Source organism: Poecilia reticulata, linkage group LG11, assembly GCF_000633615.1.
Source record: "Poecilia reticulata strain Guanapo linkage group LG11, Guppy_female_1.0+MT, whole genome shotgun sequence".
NCBI lineage: Eukaryota > Metazoa > Chordata > Actinopteri > Cyprinodontiformes > Poeciliidae > Poecilia > Poecilia reticulata.
This window is the reverse complement of record NC_024341.1, coordinates 9,139,438-9,157,006: the sequence shown is the minus strand read 5'-3', so window position 1 is coordinate 9,157,006 and position 17,569 is coordinate 9,139,438. Positions and strand designations below refer to the sequence as shown.

Below are 17,569 nucleotides of genomic sequence, written 5' to 3'. Positions count from 1 at the left end.
TCGTAACAGCTACATATGTAGGCCTCCATGTTGTCTTTACATCAAAGGATTTAAAGCGGGACAGGGAAAGAGAAACTAAACTTTCAGATTTTCTGAAAATGAGCAAACATGTTTTAAACGTATTTCTACTTGTGTGGATTTAGGTAATTTTTAATGGTTTTATTTAATTATTTATTCACTAAGTTAGAACTTTTTTTTCTTCTTTAAATTGTTCTTTTTTTGGGTTTCTGCTTTAAAGCATTTGCACTTTTTTTTATTGAGAAATGAAATCCTTAAATTTTGTTTTACAAGAAAGAAATGCCAATTTAGTGGCAATTTAAAATTACTATAAAAAATAAAAGTCATATAGTTTCTAAAAATTACACTCACTACACATTAGTAGACATACATCAGTATGGAATTGTTATGGCTTAATAACCAATGTCTACTTAAAACATTTTAAACAAACTTGTATAATGTATTAGTTCATATGTAAACCAGAAAAGTAACAACTGTGTTTTCTGCTACAGACCCCCATAAGTGTATTCATTATTACAATTATGTTATTTTGAACATTGACTTGGTTATTCCCAATTTAATTTGTAGACCATCTCAAGCAATTTACAAATAGTCAATGCAATCCAATCAGACAGATTCCAAGTACTTATTTTCCAGTTGATCCTACCTATCAAACTTAGATTAATATGCGACACTATTATTATACAAACTAGTTAAACTTTACAGAATAAAGAAACCCAGCAGTTTGCATTGAGTAACTGATTTGCAGTGAATGACTCAATAACTTCTTCAAGTCATTGAGCGGTTTGATGAAAAATTTGATTTTTGATAACGATAACTTTTAAAACCTCGGTTTATCTTGACAAGTGGTGAGTCCATACAGCCTAAGCTTGTCCATTGGCCTGTGTGATTCTTTCTTCATAGCCCTCTCCATTATATCCGATGTAACAGATTAAATTAGAAAAAAGAGCCTAAATTAAAATGCATTTTCAAAGATGCATTTAAAGTAGTTTTTTTCCCCCTTTTTCTCAACCAATCCCAACCAATTTAGAAACATACAATGTGCGCTAGTTTTCATTTTAAACACCTTCTCCATGACCTTTTCATGACAGAATAATGTACATCTTCTACATCAACAAGCTGTCCTTGAACATAATTGTAAAGCATTTTATGCTCATGCATCACTCTGAGTCAACATCAGCAGAATGCCTCAAACCCCATAGGAGATGATTCTTTTTTTTTTTTTTTTACAGTGAGTGATGCAAATCTCCAATGATTTTTTTTCTTTCTTTTTTAGTAGTTTGTTTAATTACAGTCCCTTTAATGCTCTGCTGCCTTTAAATCTTCCTCCTCAACTCCAGCTTTTGGCTGCCTTTAATGGACTTTTAACCATAACTTACCCCTCCTACATCGGAGACACAGTTGCCTTTCAGTGCTCTCGTTTTGTCATTGCTGTGTGTTACCTAGACCTTGTGAACTATGTTTGCAATTCTGGAGATTCTTATTTAAAATCCTGGTTAACACTGTGTGTGTCATTAATTAGGAACAAGAGGGAAGTAGCTTGAAAGCCACGCACACAGTCTTCTTTAATTAGGTGTCTTTATAGAGATATCATATTTGGTAACCTTGGTTGCTTCTTTCAACTTTAAATAAGTAATAAATTAAAAGACGCACCACTAGACATGGTTGGAGCTACAACTTATTAGAACAGCTTTGTGGCTCAAGAAGGTAGAAGCAATCTTTTCCATTTCGATGATGGTTGTGTTACAAAGTGTTGTTTAATATTAACTTAGCAGTGGCAACAAAATGTGTACATCACCAATAGATATCATAAAATGATCTCTGGGTTTTTATTGTTTTGTGAAGCTTTAAAATGAAAAATGGAGACATTGATACCTTTGCGCGCTGTAGCATTTATTCTTCTGTTCATTTCTATTAATATGAAAACATTTCTAGTAAGGTGAGAGAATTTTAAAATCAGAAACGAGGAATAATCAAAATGTAGGCATCATTTAAATAAAAATACTTAAATTATGGAAGTTATGTTTTCATTTCTAACATTTAAATTGCTTTAAGATATTTGAGGAACTGCCGGGGTGTGATTTCACTGCCAATATTCCGGAGAAATGAACATTATTCTCAGCTTGGTACTGCTTGTTGAGGCAAGAATGCCCCATTTTCCGCAAAACCTCCTGAAATTGCGTTTTTGCCAAGATGCTTCGTATGTCTTGCGTGATCGAGTAGACACACGGCAAGAGTAGTAACTCTTCAAGTAGCTTGAAGAAAAATATTGTATGCAGAGACCGTGTTTTTTTTCTTTTTCGGTATTGTGTGTGCACACTCTGTGAGTCAAAATCAGGCTGTTGGCGGACCCTCACTGTGTCAGTGATGGTAATAGTTTGCCAGAACCTTAGGGGAGCTGCTCAGCGGGACAGGAGTGTGTGTGCATGGGAGTTTGTTTGTGTGCACAAATCTGTTCACGCGCACATATCAGCAGGAAAGGGTAGAGCAGGCCCCACAGTGCATGTCTCAACAGCCAAGTCATCAGCCCTTTTAATCCAGCCCAGCAGGGATGTGTTTGTGTTTTTGACAGTTCTTGTGTGTCTGTGCGTTTGAAAAACTTCAGGAGAACTGCTGTCATAAAGTTGGTTTTGTAATCCTCTGAGGCGATGCACAAATCATTCGAGAAACGCTTTCAACCAGACGTGCGACTTTAGTATCGACTTGTATAACACATTTGAGTCTGTCTTTTGTCTATGTCATGTTGATTTTTGTCAGTTTTGTATACGGATGCTACCAAATAGGTCCGATGTTGATCATTTCTCTTTTCTTTCTCCCCCTGCAGGACGAATGTCATAGGATGAACACTGCTGGTGGGGTGTGTCTGTCTGTGCTGTCCTCCCTCCTGGCCGTGGCTGGGGCCCTGGCTGCTCTGTCTGCCCTCGCTCTAGCTCCTCTCTCTACCCTGCCTGAGGTTGCCTATGGGGCTGCCGAAAGCATCCCCAGCACAGGGGCAGAAGGGGGCCCCTCACCCGTCTCCTCACCATGCTCCAGCCTTGTAGCAGGGGTGCTCTATGGTTCTTTCTCCCTAAGGGAGCTTTTTCCCTTCAGGACACCTGGTTGTTCGTGGTCCTTGGAAAATCCAGATCCTACAAAGTACTCCCTCTACCTCCGCTTCACCCGAAACCCTGTCATCTGCCAAATGCACCACCCCATGCTCCTTTCCCTTGACCACCACCTAGCCAATCAAAGCTGCCCTCTCCATCTACAAACGGCAACAGCCAGGGATCAGGAGACCATCGATCTATGCGGCAGCCCCTTGAACTCAGACAGACCCTACTCCTTCCTGCAGTTTGATAAAAACTTTGTTCAGCTATGTCTGACGAGACACCCTGCTGCAGATGAGCCTCAGGTAACAAAGGAATTGGCAGAACAGAGGCTGGTGGAGGTATTGCTCATTAACAACGAGAACTCCAGTCAGTTCACCTGCGGCGTGCTCTGTCGTTGGTTTGAGGAGTGTCTGCGGACGGACCCCACTGGGAACCAGGAGACCTCTGACGGGGATGTTTGTGGGATGACGCAAACGGGCTGCATTTGTCCTAATCACAACATCATGGCGCCGCCGATTCCACTACTTCCGGAGACACCTCACAGTTTCAGCAACGGTTCCCTCGTCCCTGATGACTGCTGTGTAACCGAACTTCATTCCAACGATGCAATCGCCATAGCACCGAGAGACGTCAGGCAAGGTAGGGTTTATGATCCAATTTGTTTTCTGTCTCGCTTACACCGTTTTCATATCGGTTCTGTGCAGGTCTTTATTTAATGCAACGTGCATTGATACATATTGAAATGGCACGTGGTTGACCGAACATTAATATTCAAAGGGCTTTTTTATCTCATGTGTGCAGTTGTTTGCCTGTGTACTCGACAAACAGACGTGAGAAGTCCTTCTTGTTTTCCTGTCTTTTTATATCGCCCCGGGGAGGTCAAAATTCTCTGCTTGATAGAGAATTTATTATTTGAATTTTGTCTTGTGCGTGTTGCCCTTTAATTAAGAACTGAGGCAGTTCAAAGGAAGCCTTTTAAACCTCTCATCAAAAGATTAGTAATGCCTGACAGAAATTCTGCCTTTTGATCTATATTTTAGAGATTCCCCCATGTGGGCAAGAGGTGTGGCTCCTATATCGGTCTACAGGCATCACATCATTGTGTGCGTGCGGCACAAGTGTGTGAAACGGTCTGTTTACACAGTGCGGAGGGGATCAGATGCGCAACGACGGGCACAAATTTGCGCAAATGGTCATTTATACATCAATAAATTGAACATGAAGCAGATAATCCGTTTATACACAAGATGATTGCTTCTTTCATTTGCATAATTTCTCATGTGCCTTAAGCAATGTACATAAATAATCGGTTTGCAGAAACAGAAAAGTGACAAGCGCGTGCACTGAAGCTTCTTTAATCATTTGCCTTCATCACTACCACTAGGTTATTTATTCCATTAAAATCACATTGGATGAATATATTTAATATACAGGATATTCTGAATTGTCTTTTCTTTGTCTCTAATTGAACAGAAACTCCCAGGCCTCTTTAAGAGCAACCACATCTATGTGGAACCAGGATACCTCTGCAAAACTTGGCCTGAATAGTAAACACATCCGCAGAACTCCAGGGAGAGTTTCGTCTAGCTTCTAGGAAGGTTATTTTTGTTTAGGCTTTATGCAGCTGGAGATCATATCATCTAATAACCTCACAAAGGGAGAAATAAGGAGGCAGACAAATAACTGATGGTGAGATAGTCTTTCCCCTATTTTACTTTAGTATAATGTGGTAGCGATATAGCAACTCTGTGCTAACAGGAAAGGTCTGAATCATATCAGTTCACCGAGTTGCTAAGGAACTAAATCATATGTCTTGATCCTGGATTTATTATCTGCTCTTATCTCTCACTAGTTGGCCAGAACTTCATAGAGGCCTTGGTGGCCTTAAGGGTGTGGTCAAGCCTTAGAAAAGGACATCAGGTTGCAAGATCCTCATTATCCGATGTCTCATTGTCTCTGCAAGAGACATTTAGCTGAGCTTAAATGTTAAAAGTTTTTTGTTCTTCTGTGTCTTGAGCTCAGGAATACATTTTAAATTGTGAAACCAAAGGGTGTCCGTGAAAGTTTCTTTTGGATAAATGTACATTTACTTTCTGAAACAGTCGTGCTAAGATATGGTTCATCAGAACAAGTGTGAGATACAGGCTTGAAAAGAGCTGTCTCCCTGTATGATGGCCAGCCGCCCCCTTAGACATATGGTGAAAAGCTCCATCATCCATGGGGATCTGGAAGTAGAGCCAATGCTCTTCCAAGATGAAGAGTCAGTTGAGGCGGTTCAGCTATTTGATCAGGATGCTTTCTAGGGGGTGGTGCGGGGGGGAGTTCACAGTTTCAACATCATGTCCCACTTTGAGGAGAACCTGGGGGCGGCCAGACACGAAACTGACAGAACTTATGTTTGCGACCCAATATGAGATGAGCAGCAGACGGATGGATGGATGGAATCTGACAAACAAATTATGCAATCTGTAGGCCTGACGGTAACTCGCCTGAGATGGGGTGAATGTGAATGATTGTAATGATAAATCCGTCACCCATCAAGTCTGACATGATTTTGATGCAAGCTGTTGCCATGTATGACAGCACAGAAGCACAATCATAAATGATCCATTGCTGATAGAGGTAGTTACAGATGCAAATTGGCATGTGTTTATCAACTGGAGGGCTAGTGACACATATCTGCAGCTAATTTTTTATTGCTGATTTATTACCAGATACATCATTCAGCACATAAATTCACACTCCTGTGTTCACTTTTCTGTCTTCATTGCTGATTCTTTTTCTATTATTATTATTCTAATATGGATCCATCTTTATCTCAACTGTCAATGAACAAAAGCTTTAGTGATTAATGATTAATACTTACCGTATTTTCCGCACTATAAGGCTCACCTAAAAACCTTCAATTTCCTCAAAAGCCGACAGTGCGCCTTATAATCCGGTGCGCCTTATATATGGACCAATATTGAGCCACAACAGGTCTAGCATCTACGGTAAGCAGCCGCCGACTTCATTTTCCCCCGTAGAAGAAGAAGTGCGCGGTGCATGCTGGGATAGTTGTCAGAACGCTGGTTTGTTAACAAAGTTTGATAATACATTTAAAGCCAGGGGGGCGGAGGGGTGGGGAAAGAGAGACAGAGACTGCGGCGGCAGCATGTCGGTTGGTCTGTGTTACCCAGAAAGCAGTTGGGCACAATATCGCAACACCAACACCGTGAATTAAACAATGACTGGGGCAGCCTACTTTATAAAGTACTCGGGGACCACTTCTTTACAAATGTGGATGTGTAATAGAGTACGGAACAAATTGGCAACCCAAACTGAAGCATCTATTCTATGCGCCTTATAATGCGGTGCTCCTTATATATAAAAAATGTTTTAAAATAGGCCATTCATTGAAGGCGCGCCTTATAATCCGGTGCGCCTTATAGAACGGAAAATACTACAATTGATTTACATATCTGTATTCAAGAATAATACTTTGACTCAAATGAGAGGAGGTTAAAAAGGAAAAAAGCTCGAAAAATGATCTTCGACAGGCTTCACTGTTGCTGCCATTGCGATTTTTACAGTGGGGATTGTAAGTGGGGATTAAATATATGCAGTTTTATTTGTGCCACATATAGCATTTTACAGGTTGGCCAGGAAGTTTGCATTTAGCTCCTTTTGACCAGATTACCTGTTTTAAATTGTGGCAAATTGCAAAAGGAAACATCCAATGGAGTTGTTCTTTCCTTATAGAGTACTTTGCAAAGAAAATACAAGGGATACATAGTTTGTGCTTAGATAATTCACTTTAGTAAAATTTATATTTACTGTTAGCAATGCATTCATCTGCTAAAGGTGTGCAATACTTTTGATGTTGCTCCTGTACCAACTAAATACAGGGCTTGCATTGTCGATACTAACTCTGATAGTATCGGCGATACTATTTTCTTGAAATGTCATTATCATTGAATAATTCGGTGATTTGACTTTAAATGATTGATAAAATACAAGAAAAAACTTTTATGGAAAAATGTTGTTTTTATTAACTGACTAAAATTTAATGCATTGTGACAGAATAGAAGTAAAAATAATTCTCTCAAATTTCTAAAACACACCAATGTATTTTTTTTATTATGTTTTTAGGATAACTTAGTCTGTAATCTGCATCTAACCTAATTGGAACGCCATTTTCTCCTCAGTTAACACAAAAGCGTAACCATATTCAGTCATGTTAATATTTCATAATCGAGGCATACATCTTTAAATAAGTGTACATTTTTGAGCTTCAGTAAGACATCTTTTCAGCCGCCTGCATAGATAATGGCTTAATCGGTATGCTAAAATTAAAATTTCAACTCCGATCACAGATTAAACTGTGAAAGCTGAGAGAGCGAGGTGTGCTGTTTGCCCAGACAGTTTTGGAGTGAATCTGCAGTGGTGAGGGAATTAAACACATTACATTTGAAAAAAAGCAGACGTTCTGAATGCAAACATTAAAATATGGTATGGAGTACTGCTCTCGAAGTTAAAAAATGCATAATTGACATTTTAATCTTGGCGAAGAAATTTGAGCAATTTTTCTGGCCATGGAAGAGAAATTGCAAATGTTGATCTGATACCAATACTTAACCTTGGTGTGAATGGTACTGATATACAGGTCGACATGCCCAGTTCTACCATCCGCCTACCAAAACCAAACAAAACAGTCACACTCTAAAGAACAATTTAGAATATCCAATTAAACTAACATGCATTTGGGTGGACTGTGGGAGGAAACCGGAGTAAATCTATCAACCATGAGAATTGTTACTTGCGCTGAATTAAATTTTACAATGACAAAATTATAGTTGGCACAGCTGTGGGCGACCTGTGGAAACATAAACACTTTGTACCTGCAGAAAATGATTATAATAAGGAGAATTACATGCAGAAGCATTTTGGTCCATCTTTCCACTGGAGAAAAATAGAAAACATATTTGAAATAAATGTCTCTCATGACAGTTTGCAGTTTATCTGCGATGTTTTTAGTTTGAGGTTCTAGGTTTCTGTCCATCAAAATTATTTGCTTATCTGACACCGGACTTATTTGAGACCTATAATATAATATATATAATACAATATGGATAAACAAACACGTTTTCATTTCCATATACATTAGATGTTAAGGAGAAAGAAAAAACGCACAATGGAAACTGTGCAAACCAAGCTGACTATTTTTATCCTACCCTTTCATCTCTATTTTAATTTATTTCAGAAATGCTTCATTTATGTACACTTATCTGCGTATCGTGAATGTTTGTACCTGACTTCGTTATTAGGAGGTTTAAGGTGATGTATAACGGAGGTTATAAACTATCTCTTCTCTTGAGCCATGAATATTTCAGGAAAAAAAAAATCAGGTAGGAAACCATAACCAGTGCATCAGAGACCAAAGTAGATACTGACGCATTTGCATTTTCTACATCTATGTACATAAAACATATCAACCAGTTGGTATTTACAACATTTTCTGAGGTGACAGTGCCACCTGCTGAATGTGGTGGTATTGCAAGAACGAAAAAAAAAAAAAAAAGAGAAGGAAGACAATGAAATAAAAATAATACTCTTGCTTTATATGCAACCGCCTTTGTTTTATAAACTCATAACCTCAATTAGATCATGTTAGGTGGAAAACATAAAGTGGCATGTCTGCCACATCTGGGTGTTCTGTTAGTTTAATATTTCCACCGTCTGTCTCTCCAGGACAGATTTAGATTTGATTTGCCTGTTTCTCCACAGTACCATTTGTTCTTCACATGGAAACACTTGGTCTATTTTTATATGCTGATACAAAGGCTGAACCTTTAAACTTTTCTAAACTTGTAAAAAAAGACAGAATTGAAACTTCTAGACAGATTCTAATTTTCTATTTTTAATAGTGTTGCAACATTTTTTTTTTGACCTTTTCAAGGATATTTCCGTTTAGGTGGTGTCCACCGTTAGAGTTTCTTATTATGGTAAAGGTTGTGAAATAGAATATATTGGGTGGTTCAGTATATTCGGGTTCCATGGGTAACACAGACTGCAACCGTCAATACTTCATGTTTTATATATTATACATGGCTGCATAATTCAACCATTTAAGCCTTCGGTGCATACAGCTGTTACGGGTCCCCAACGTTTGAGGTGCAGGCAGAGCTGCTCGGCACAGTCTTCCCAGGGAACCAAACTGGATTTGAGTTAATCAAGAAATACAATCCACTCTATATCTGAACCACTTCTGTGATCAAATTTGTAGGATATTTATCCCTTTTCTTTATTGTTCATTATATTGCTCATGCACTGGGATGCATGTGCGCATACAGAATAGGTGGACACATCAGTGCTGCTGCTGTCACAGTGATGGATGATGGATGCTACACTCGCCCCTTTTTGTCGTGGTGATTGAGAACCGGAGGATGTACAAGGTTAAAGCTATGATCTGAACCAGGATACAGAGAGCCCTTTAACTGTGAAAGTCACGGACGTCACCCCTTTCTGCTCCCGGTGGAAGAGGCTGTGAAGAGTTTGAAACTTTGAAATTGTTTCTGTAATAAATTGTAGAAGTAATTGTGTCAATTTTTTTTCTAGCGCAGATTAGGAAACGTTATTCAAGAAACGTCTCGAGACTATTAGTTTTGTTTCTCAGTGAATAAACCTCTTCGATAATAATAAAATTGAACATCCAGTCCCTTATGTGGCGGTATCTACCACCGCAGTCAGTCAAGAGTACATTTTCTATTTTTGTAAGTTTTCTTGTTGCCATCATGGTATTTCATTAAGATTAGTGATGCAAAGCCTTACTATTGTGACCCCTTGGGTTTCACTTCAGATAAACAAAGCATATCGCACAAAATATGTGACTTCTGATTTCTTAAGGATCAGAAGTTGAAACTCCCCTGGCTCCTGTTTTACTTAACAGCATCCCAACTGTGCTGTGAAACACCATAAGATATCTACCATACCTGGTAGATAGCTCGTACCTTTTTGTAAGTTAGCATTTGGCCACACTCGGCTTTATTGCTTGCTAAATGGCTAATGCCATTTAGAACTGTCAAATTACTGCAATTTAAACGTGTGAGTTATTGAAAGGTAAACATTATGTTCCTACTAAGGTTTCAGCTCCATTATGCAGCTGTCCTGTTGGAAAACCAAGTCTACATGCAAGCAGAAGAGCTAAATGCTTGTCTTGAATATTATGGAAAACACTTGCATTGGTTAATTGGGATTTTTTAATTATTCTTTTTAATCCACTCAGACAGGACTGTATATTGCCCTATATGTACACTACTGAGGGCAGTATAGACACAGCAGACTAGGGTCTGTAGGAAAAGAATCACAGAGAGAATTCATTAGGACTTCGGAGACTCTTGGGGCCAAATCTCTCCAGCCCTGAGCAGGAGCCCAGTAGTGGCTCACTTGCAAACACTTTCTCACACTCTTTTCCACACATGCGGCTCATCTTCTCCTCGTGGAATACCAACAGCTACACTGTTAATTAGAGCAGAGAGAATAGTGTGAATTTTATTGTTTGTGTCTGTAGCAGCATGGGTGAGAGGTTTTTATTTTCATACTGTTCCGGCGCTGGGTGCAGACAGGTGTTTTTGATAAGCCTTTACCAAAACACACGTAGACAAAATGAAAAATGGAAGTGCACACACGTGCCCATTTCTTTTGACAAAGAGTAATTGTGCGATGTGGAATACAGTTGCTGTGGAGATTTTTCCTAAAAAGAATGGACTAGGATTGTGGTGTGTGTGTGTGTGTGTGTGGGGGGGTTGTGCGTGTGTGTGTGTGTGTGTTTAAAGGACTACTCAGGGTGACTGTGGCAGCAGAATTAGTATTCTGTACTCTTCGGCTATAGCTCTCTCACTCAGCACTGAGCCCCTTTATGCTCCAGAAGAGGTCCCTACACACACACACGCACACGCACGCACACACACGCAAACTCTCATCCTTTCCTGGTTTCTCCACAGGTTGCTTTGTATCAGAATGGATTGGTTTTCAGCACATGAGCCAACTTCCTGTGGATGCTATTAAAAATGTCATAAATCAAGGTAAACTGAAACTACAGCACATATCTTTCGTTAAACAGAACCCTTTGCCCAGCTCCAGTGTACAGTACCAGCATCATAGCTTAAAATGCATTCTGCAATACAGTAGCACTATGTGTGCCTGCGTAACACCAAAAACCTAAAAAGATCGCAGGATTGTTGCTGTTGTTTTGTGTTTGTTATTGGAGGAACGTTTTCATAAGCTGTATTTTACTGACTGAAACAAGCAGGATTAAAAGGAAGAAAATAACAGAAAATTGCCCTAAAGGCACCAATTTTGGAAAATTCAAGAATCTGTGCTCCTAATGAGAATCAGAACATGTAGCTTCTTTTGAAAGGTTGGCAGGGAGAATCAATTTAAGATGCAAGTTAACATTGAGTTTCTGGAAAGGAAACTTGAGGTAACTGGTCTTAATACTCCATACGGTCCATGCATGTACTTTGTCCCATTTTAAGCTTTTATGTCAGTCTTTATAAGTACCTCTACAACATAACTTACTTCAGACTCTAAGTCAAACTCAACCTTTGATGTAGTGGTTATTGGCTAACCACCAAGAAAGGCATCGCCACATGATGCTGTCACCAAAGGCATAGTTTTCTTGACAACGTGCAGATTTGGTGTTTCTGCACACAGAGCATTTTGCATGTTGCCCAAAGAGTTTCCTGTTTTTTCTCGGCTGAGTGGGCTGCACACTGCTTACTTTTGGCCCTTCAAACACGTAAGCTTTGTAAAATATATTCAATTCATTTACAGGGAGAGCAGAATTCCACATGCATTTTAGACCCCAACGGATGTAACTGGTAGACAGAATAGCATGAAATGAAGGGTTGACACTGAACTGCTACAACACCTGAACCACACCTGTGTCCAGCAAAAAAAATGCATGTATCAAGGTAAACAGTGAATGGTAGTAAACAGAGAAAGGAAGGAGATTTCAAATGGAGAGTTGACGTCTGGATTAACATTTGAGGAGATGAAGCGGACAAGTTTTGGTTGAAGCACCGGTGGGGCAAACTAGCTATCCACAAGAGACAGTAGCCTTTGAGACTGCATGCATGCATTGATGTGCATATGTGAAGGAGGAGAGCATCTGACACAGTATATATGATGTGAGAGAAAGACTAGATGGAAAAAAATGTCTGAGAGCTACAATGCGTCTCCAAAGGCTCTTGTAGCTTTTGAATGGATGTAGGGCAATTCCATAATAACGGAATGCAGAGATACATTACAGCAGCACACAGACTCACAGACACACTCTCTCACACTACTACAGTTTATATCACTCTCTGGGCCACTGACTCCCAGTCAAGCTCCACTGAGTTCATGTGATCGATTAACTGCAGAAAATAGACGGGCGTCCCACAGTGCACCTGTGCCCTCAGTGATGTGACACAATTGTGAAAGGCCTGCATTTTTCAATGTGCTGGTGTGTGTGTGCATGGGTGTGCGTGCGTGCGGGGTGTGTGTGTGTATGTGTGTGCGAGCAAGCATATGTATTTGTTTCGAAGTTGCAGTTACGTGCTGATTTCAAAATGCTCAACTGTCAACCTTAGATTGTGCAAATCTCTCACATAGTTGATATTTTAACTGAACCCCACTCCAGAGGTTTGAAAAAAGAAACAAATAATAAAAGTAGACATATATGCATATTTTTCTGATATTGCTCACTGATTTTTCACACATGTACCCAATGTGTCAGTGTATTGGCAAGAATGAAATTCAGCATGAACAAAGTAGTGACATCCCGTTTGGAGCAAGTTTGATTTAAGCAGCCATGTGTGGAGACTTGAACCATGGTTCACCTGTGTGAGAAAATATTGTTTTTGTTTGTGTCGCCATTTTCTCAGGACGACAGCTCCAAAGTGTGGAATAATTTCAACACCTTCCATGGCAGAAACCGGCAAACCATTTGTAATATTAATTAAGATATTGAATAGACACGAGCCTTTGGAAATGGGAAAAAGACGCACAAGGAAACTTGCATGTGGATACAAAATCCCCTCCGAGCAGTTTGACTTGCTTCAATGATACACATTAGGAATAAAAGTAAGATACAACACTGCTTCCCCGCTGACAAGCATGCCCTGTGGAGAATTCTGGGTAAACACAATAAATTCTTACTCCAATTCTTCGCCGTTAACCTTAAGGCTTAACAACGGCAGTAAATTCATTATTGTTTCTCATAAAACATGTTCATATAAAACGGTATTTTCCTCATCTCTTTGTCACTATCCAAGAGTCTCTACCTATTCTAAGCTTTGGAGGTCTGCAATTGTACAATGAAAACAGAAAAAACACAATTTCGCGAACAATACTTTGTGCGATCATTGTTTAGCATGTACAAGCGTCTGTATATTTAATTATGATTATATTTGATAGACGAACATAAATTAGTGATGCTGACAACAAACGCAGTTTGGAAGAAAATGAATAGTACATGTTTTACATGACATCACCATGGTAAACATGACAGCGATGACATAACTCTTTGGGGAGTACTACACTTGGGGACATGCAGGCTGCCAGGAGCGACGGAGTTGAGATAAAAACATGTTGGAAACTGCAAAGACCTCAAACATGCTTTGTGTTGGTGTATTACATGAACCCCAATCAAAACAAATTGCTTATCCAGTGTTATCAGGATGTGAAAAGGCAAATAAAATTATAGCTTCTGTACCAAAGAATGTCGTGAATAAATGTAGTATACTTTAAATCCAACCATGCAAAGTTCAATCCTGTGACCCATGTGCTGACTAACCAGCCGGCTGAGCCCTCAGTAGTCCTTTTTTTTTTTTTTTACATCCGTTTGCTTCTGCGTAAGCATGTACATCATAGCTGCATTCAAATTGGGTCTTACAGAACCATAATTACTTTTCAGCAGAGTACAGGGATTTAACATGTGGAAGGTTTCAAATCAGGGATGGAATGGTACTAAAGTATCATAGTGGTTGACAACTGCTGGTTATCTTGTGACCCTGTGATCGTGCTGTGGGTGCACCTTCCACTCATTTTCCACCCATTTTCAGAAGCGAGGTGATGGTATTTGTCACCAGTAGAGACACACTGAGGTATACAGGAGGTTATTGATACCAAGCAGCAAGGAGCATAACGGATTGTCTCCCATTATGCAGATGTTTTCTTAGTTTTTCTGGGGTGCGGGGGGTGGTTTGCATCACAGAATGAAGGTGAGCTATACTTTTATGTTGTTGCCTCAGTGCATTAAGTTCACGTGGAATACAGGGCTATGCATTTATGTGGTTCTGCTGATGGTTGATGAAGGCTTGTGTTACGCCCTGTCCATCACACACACCTCCTCCCAACCCGTACGATGTCCTTCATGATATGTGGCACGGGGACACTCTTTCCCCTGAAATGTCTTCTCTTGGGACCTCATTTGTGTTCATCTGGCTTGACGTGAGGAGAATCTGTTTGCCAGGAACAGCCTTCGATGATAGACAAGACTATTTATTCTAATACACCAAGGGAGGCTTTCCAGAAGCATACTCACACACAAACAAACACGTGCACACACACTATAGCGCTTACATTGTCCTCCAGAAGTATTAAAAAATCAACAATTTTAGATTGTTGATCTAAAATTCCCCCCCCCAAAAAAATCTAAAATTGTTGATTTTTTTTTTTTTTAAGTTATCTATCTAGTCTTTTCACTTCACACAGTGGTATGTTTGTTCAAACTATTGCTGCCACAAGTGTTTACATGAGTCTAATGTAGTCAGCTGGCTTTAATCGACTTGATAAATCCTGTAGTGTGTGATCCATCATCAGATTCAATTGTGTCATGAAAGAAAATTTACAGGAACCGGTCTCCTTACTTGAACCTCAAGTCTCTATGGAGATTATACGTTTTGTAAGGCGACCCCAGCCTTTGTAGAGCTGGAGGGAGCGTTTCTCCATGTGGTGAATGTGGCTTCCTGAAGGGTATCTTCAGTTTGATAATGATACATATTTTTTTATAAACCTCCCATGCCATCTATCCCCTAATGGTTTCCATTGAATTTAGTTAACAGGCACATGTAGAATGTTCCAGAATAGAATAATTTCAGGAAAAGAAGTATTTTGTCAGGTGATTATCTGTACTGTTTTCATGTGGTCCAGTGAGGTCCTCAGTCAAAAGGTGGTACCTGCTCTAACGTCTCCAATTTGGCAACTACAGATTGATCCCCGAACCGGGGGAGAGAGACGGTCTTCTCTACTTTGATGTATAGAAAACACCTCAAGTGGGATCTCTTTGCCCTCCCAGTAACATGAATGCCGACTGGGCTGCGCAGGGTAAATATTCTGAGAGTAAAACTTTCTTCTACATAACAGTTTCCCATGTTTGGTGCTGCCTTGTAAAGTCTACACAGGCAAGATGTCGCAGAAAAGAGATGTGTCCTTTAAATACCTGTTTTGTTGTTCTTTTTGCCCGTCTCTCACTAATGCCATCTTGTGGTCAGCATCAGTACAACCCTCAATTTTGGCCAAAGATATAAACCTGTGTTTTCGTGGACAGCCTGTTGGGTCCTCTGGTTCTGTGCAGTTAAATTGTTTTAGACCTCTCACTTGACTAGAAAATGCACAGACTCACAAAAGCTTGCTACAAGATTTCTCCTGCACAACTGGGTGTGTAGTAGAAGGAGGGAACAGTGTTTACTGCAATGTCTGGCAGCACAGTGGACAAAGAATACAAGAGCCTGACAGGAAAGGGGATGTGTTTGCTGATGTGTGTGTGAAAGAGAGGAGGACAAGTGATCCGGTGTGCTAGCATCTGCTCCCGGTATCTTACATTAACCCCCCATCTTGTCTCTAAACATCACTGGCAAACGGCTGTGTCACGCTGGGCTATGAGTGACAGTCACTCCTGCCCTTGCTAAGTCAAAGTTAAAACAAGTCCAACTACCACATCCTCTTCTCTCTCCCTGCCTCTTGCTCTCATTTGTCAGTGCACATTAGCATCACCAGTCAGTGTGTGGCAATTAAGTATACCCCTGGGCAAGGAGGCCCTATTTAGAAATCATTACAAGACAAGGAAAGCTTGCCCCATGAGTTTAGCAAAAACACACGGGGAAGTGCACCTTAGCGTATGTCTGTGTGCATGTTTGCCAAGTGCGTGTTGGTGGCTCTCTGTGCGTTTCCCACTCCAACCATCCGTCATTCCACTCCACTCATCCGTGGCTCTTTGCTAGCGAGATAAGTCTCAGACGGTCTCCAGCTGTGCTCAGAAACCTCCCCTCCCCAGTTCCTTCCCCCATGCCGCCTTTGAGATTGTATCATCTGCATGGGAGAGTAATGAAGCAAAAGGGATACACCATCGACAACAACTTATTCGGTATTTGCAAATGTGTTTTTGCAGACATATATAAGACTGCTTGAAATAAAAATATATTTTGTAGCTTTTTACAAAGTCATGAGGGAGCATTTTAGATCTCCTTTCTTGTGCCCTTGTCTGGGTGTTTAGAGTATATAGGTGTGTGTCCTATCTTATGTTTAGGATTAGTGGGATTACTGACCTCCCAAGGTAGATATTCTTATTCTAAGATCAGTTTCCTGCTGTTTGCAATATCTGCTTCTATTGATGCTATCAGCTCTTTGTGAGCCACATTGGAATATTAGAAATAGAGGCTATGCACAACAAAAAAAAGATCCTTTTATTTTTGTTTTTGGTGCACATATTTAGTACTCAAAAAAGTCATTATTACATTATCAAAATATTGGACTTTTGTATTTTTAATTAAGGACTAAAATAAAATGTTAGATTAATGAAGTAAAGGTGGCCAACATAAGGTCCCGTTGGATTTGCGTCCTGCATGTTACTTACATACATGTTCCTGTTCTAACAGCCAATTGAAATTTCTAAATGACCCCATTTAGAATGTCAGCAAGTTCTGCAGATGTCTGATAATAAACAATTCATTGTATTCAGGCATAATAAACCAGAGATTGTTTAAAAATAAGAATGGAAGCAGAAACAGTCCATTGGGACTGGGTTGGATTACCCTTTGTTTTAGCATCAAAAACTATTACATTCATCCTGATATAATTTCTTTCACTCCAATCTTTGTTATTTGACAACTTTCTACTTCTTTGTCAATACTGAGTTTGTCTAGTACTCATTATTCAACCAGCTGAGTGAAGAGAAAGTGTAGACGGACACAAGGAATTTCTGAAAAGGTGAAGGTGTCTGCAGCATTATACAACGGTTTCTAAAGTGAAATGAGTGGATGAACACACTGATCATTTCAAGATATACATTTTTATTTACACTTAGCTATGGCATTTGTGGCTGGAATAGTGTAACCCAGTTAGGCTGACACAGACAGCACAGTAGCAGCTAACGGATAAAGTTTGTCCAGCCTCTTTAGGACAGGGGTGACAAATGGAGAAAAAAAATGCTCAGCGCT

The 17,569-nt window shown here is 39.8% G+C and overlaps 1 protein-coding gene across 16 annotated transcripts in view; it reads left to right on the top strand.

The window, feature by feature from the left end:
- The window catches only part of adgrb2 (adhesion G protein-coupled receptor B2), a 280,838-nt gene that overhangs the window by 85,874 nt on the left and 177,395 nt on the right, over window positions 1–17,569 (top strand). For all 16 annotated transcript variants that reach the window (XM_008421604.2, XM_017307461.1, XM_017307460.1 and 13 more), the window contains one exon: window positions 2,843–3,746. In XM_008421604.2, the coding sequence (XP_008419826.1) occupies window positions 2,843–3,746 (904 nt within the window). The remainder of the gene's footprint in view (window positions 1–2,842; window positions 3,747–17,569) is intronic.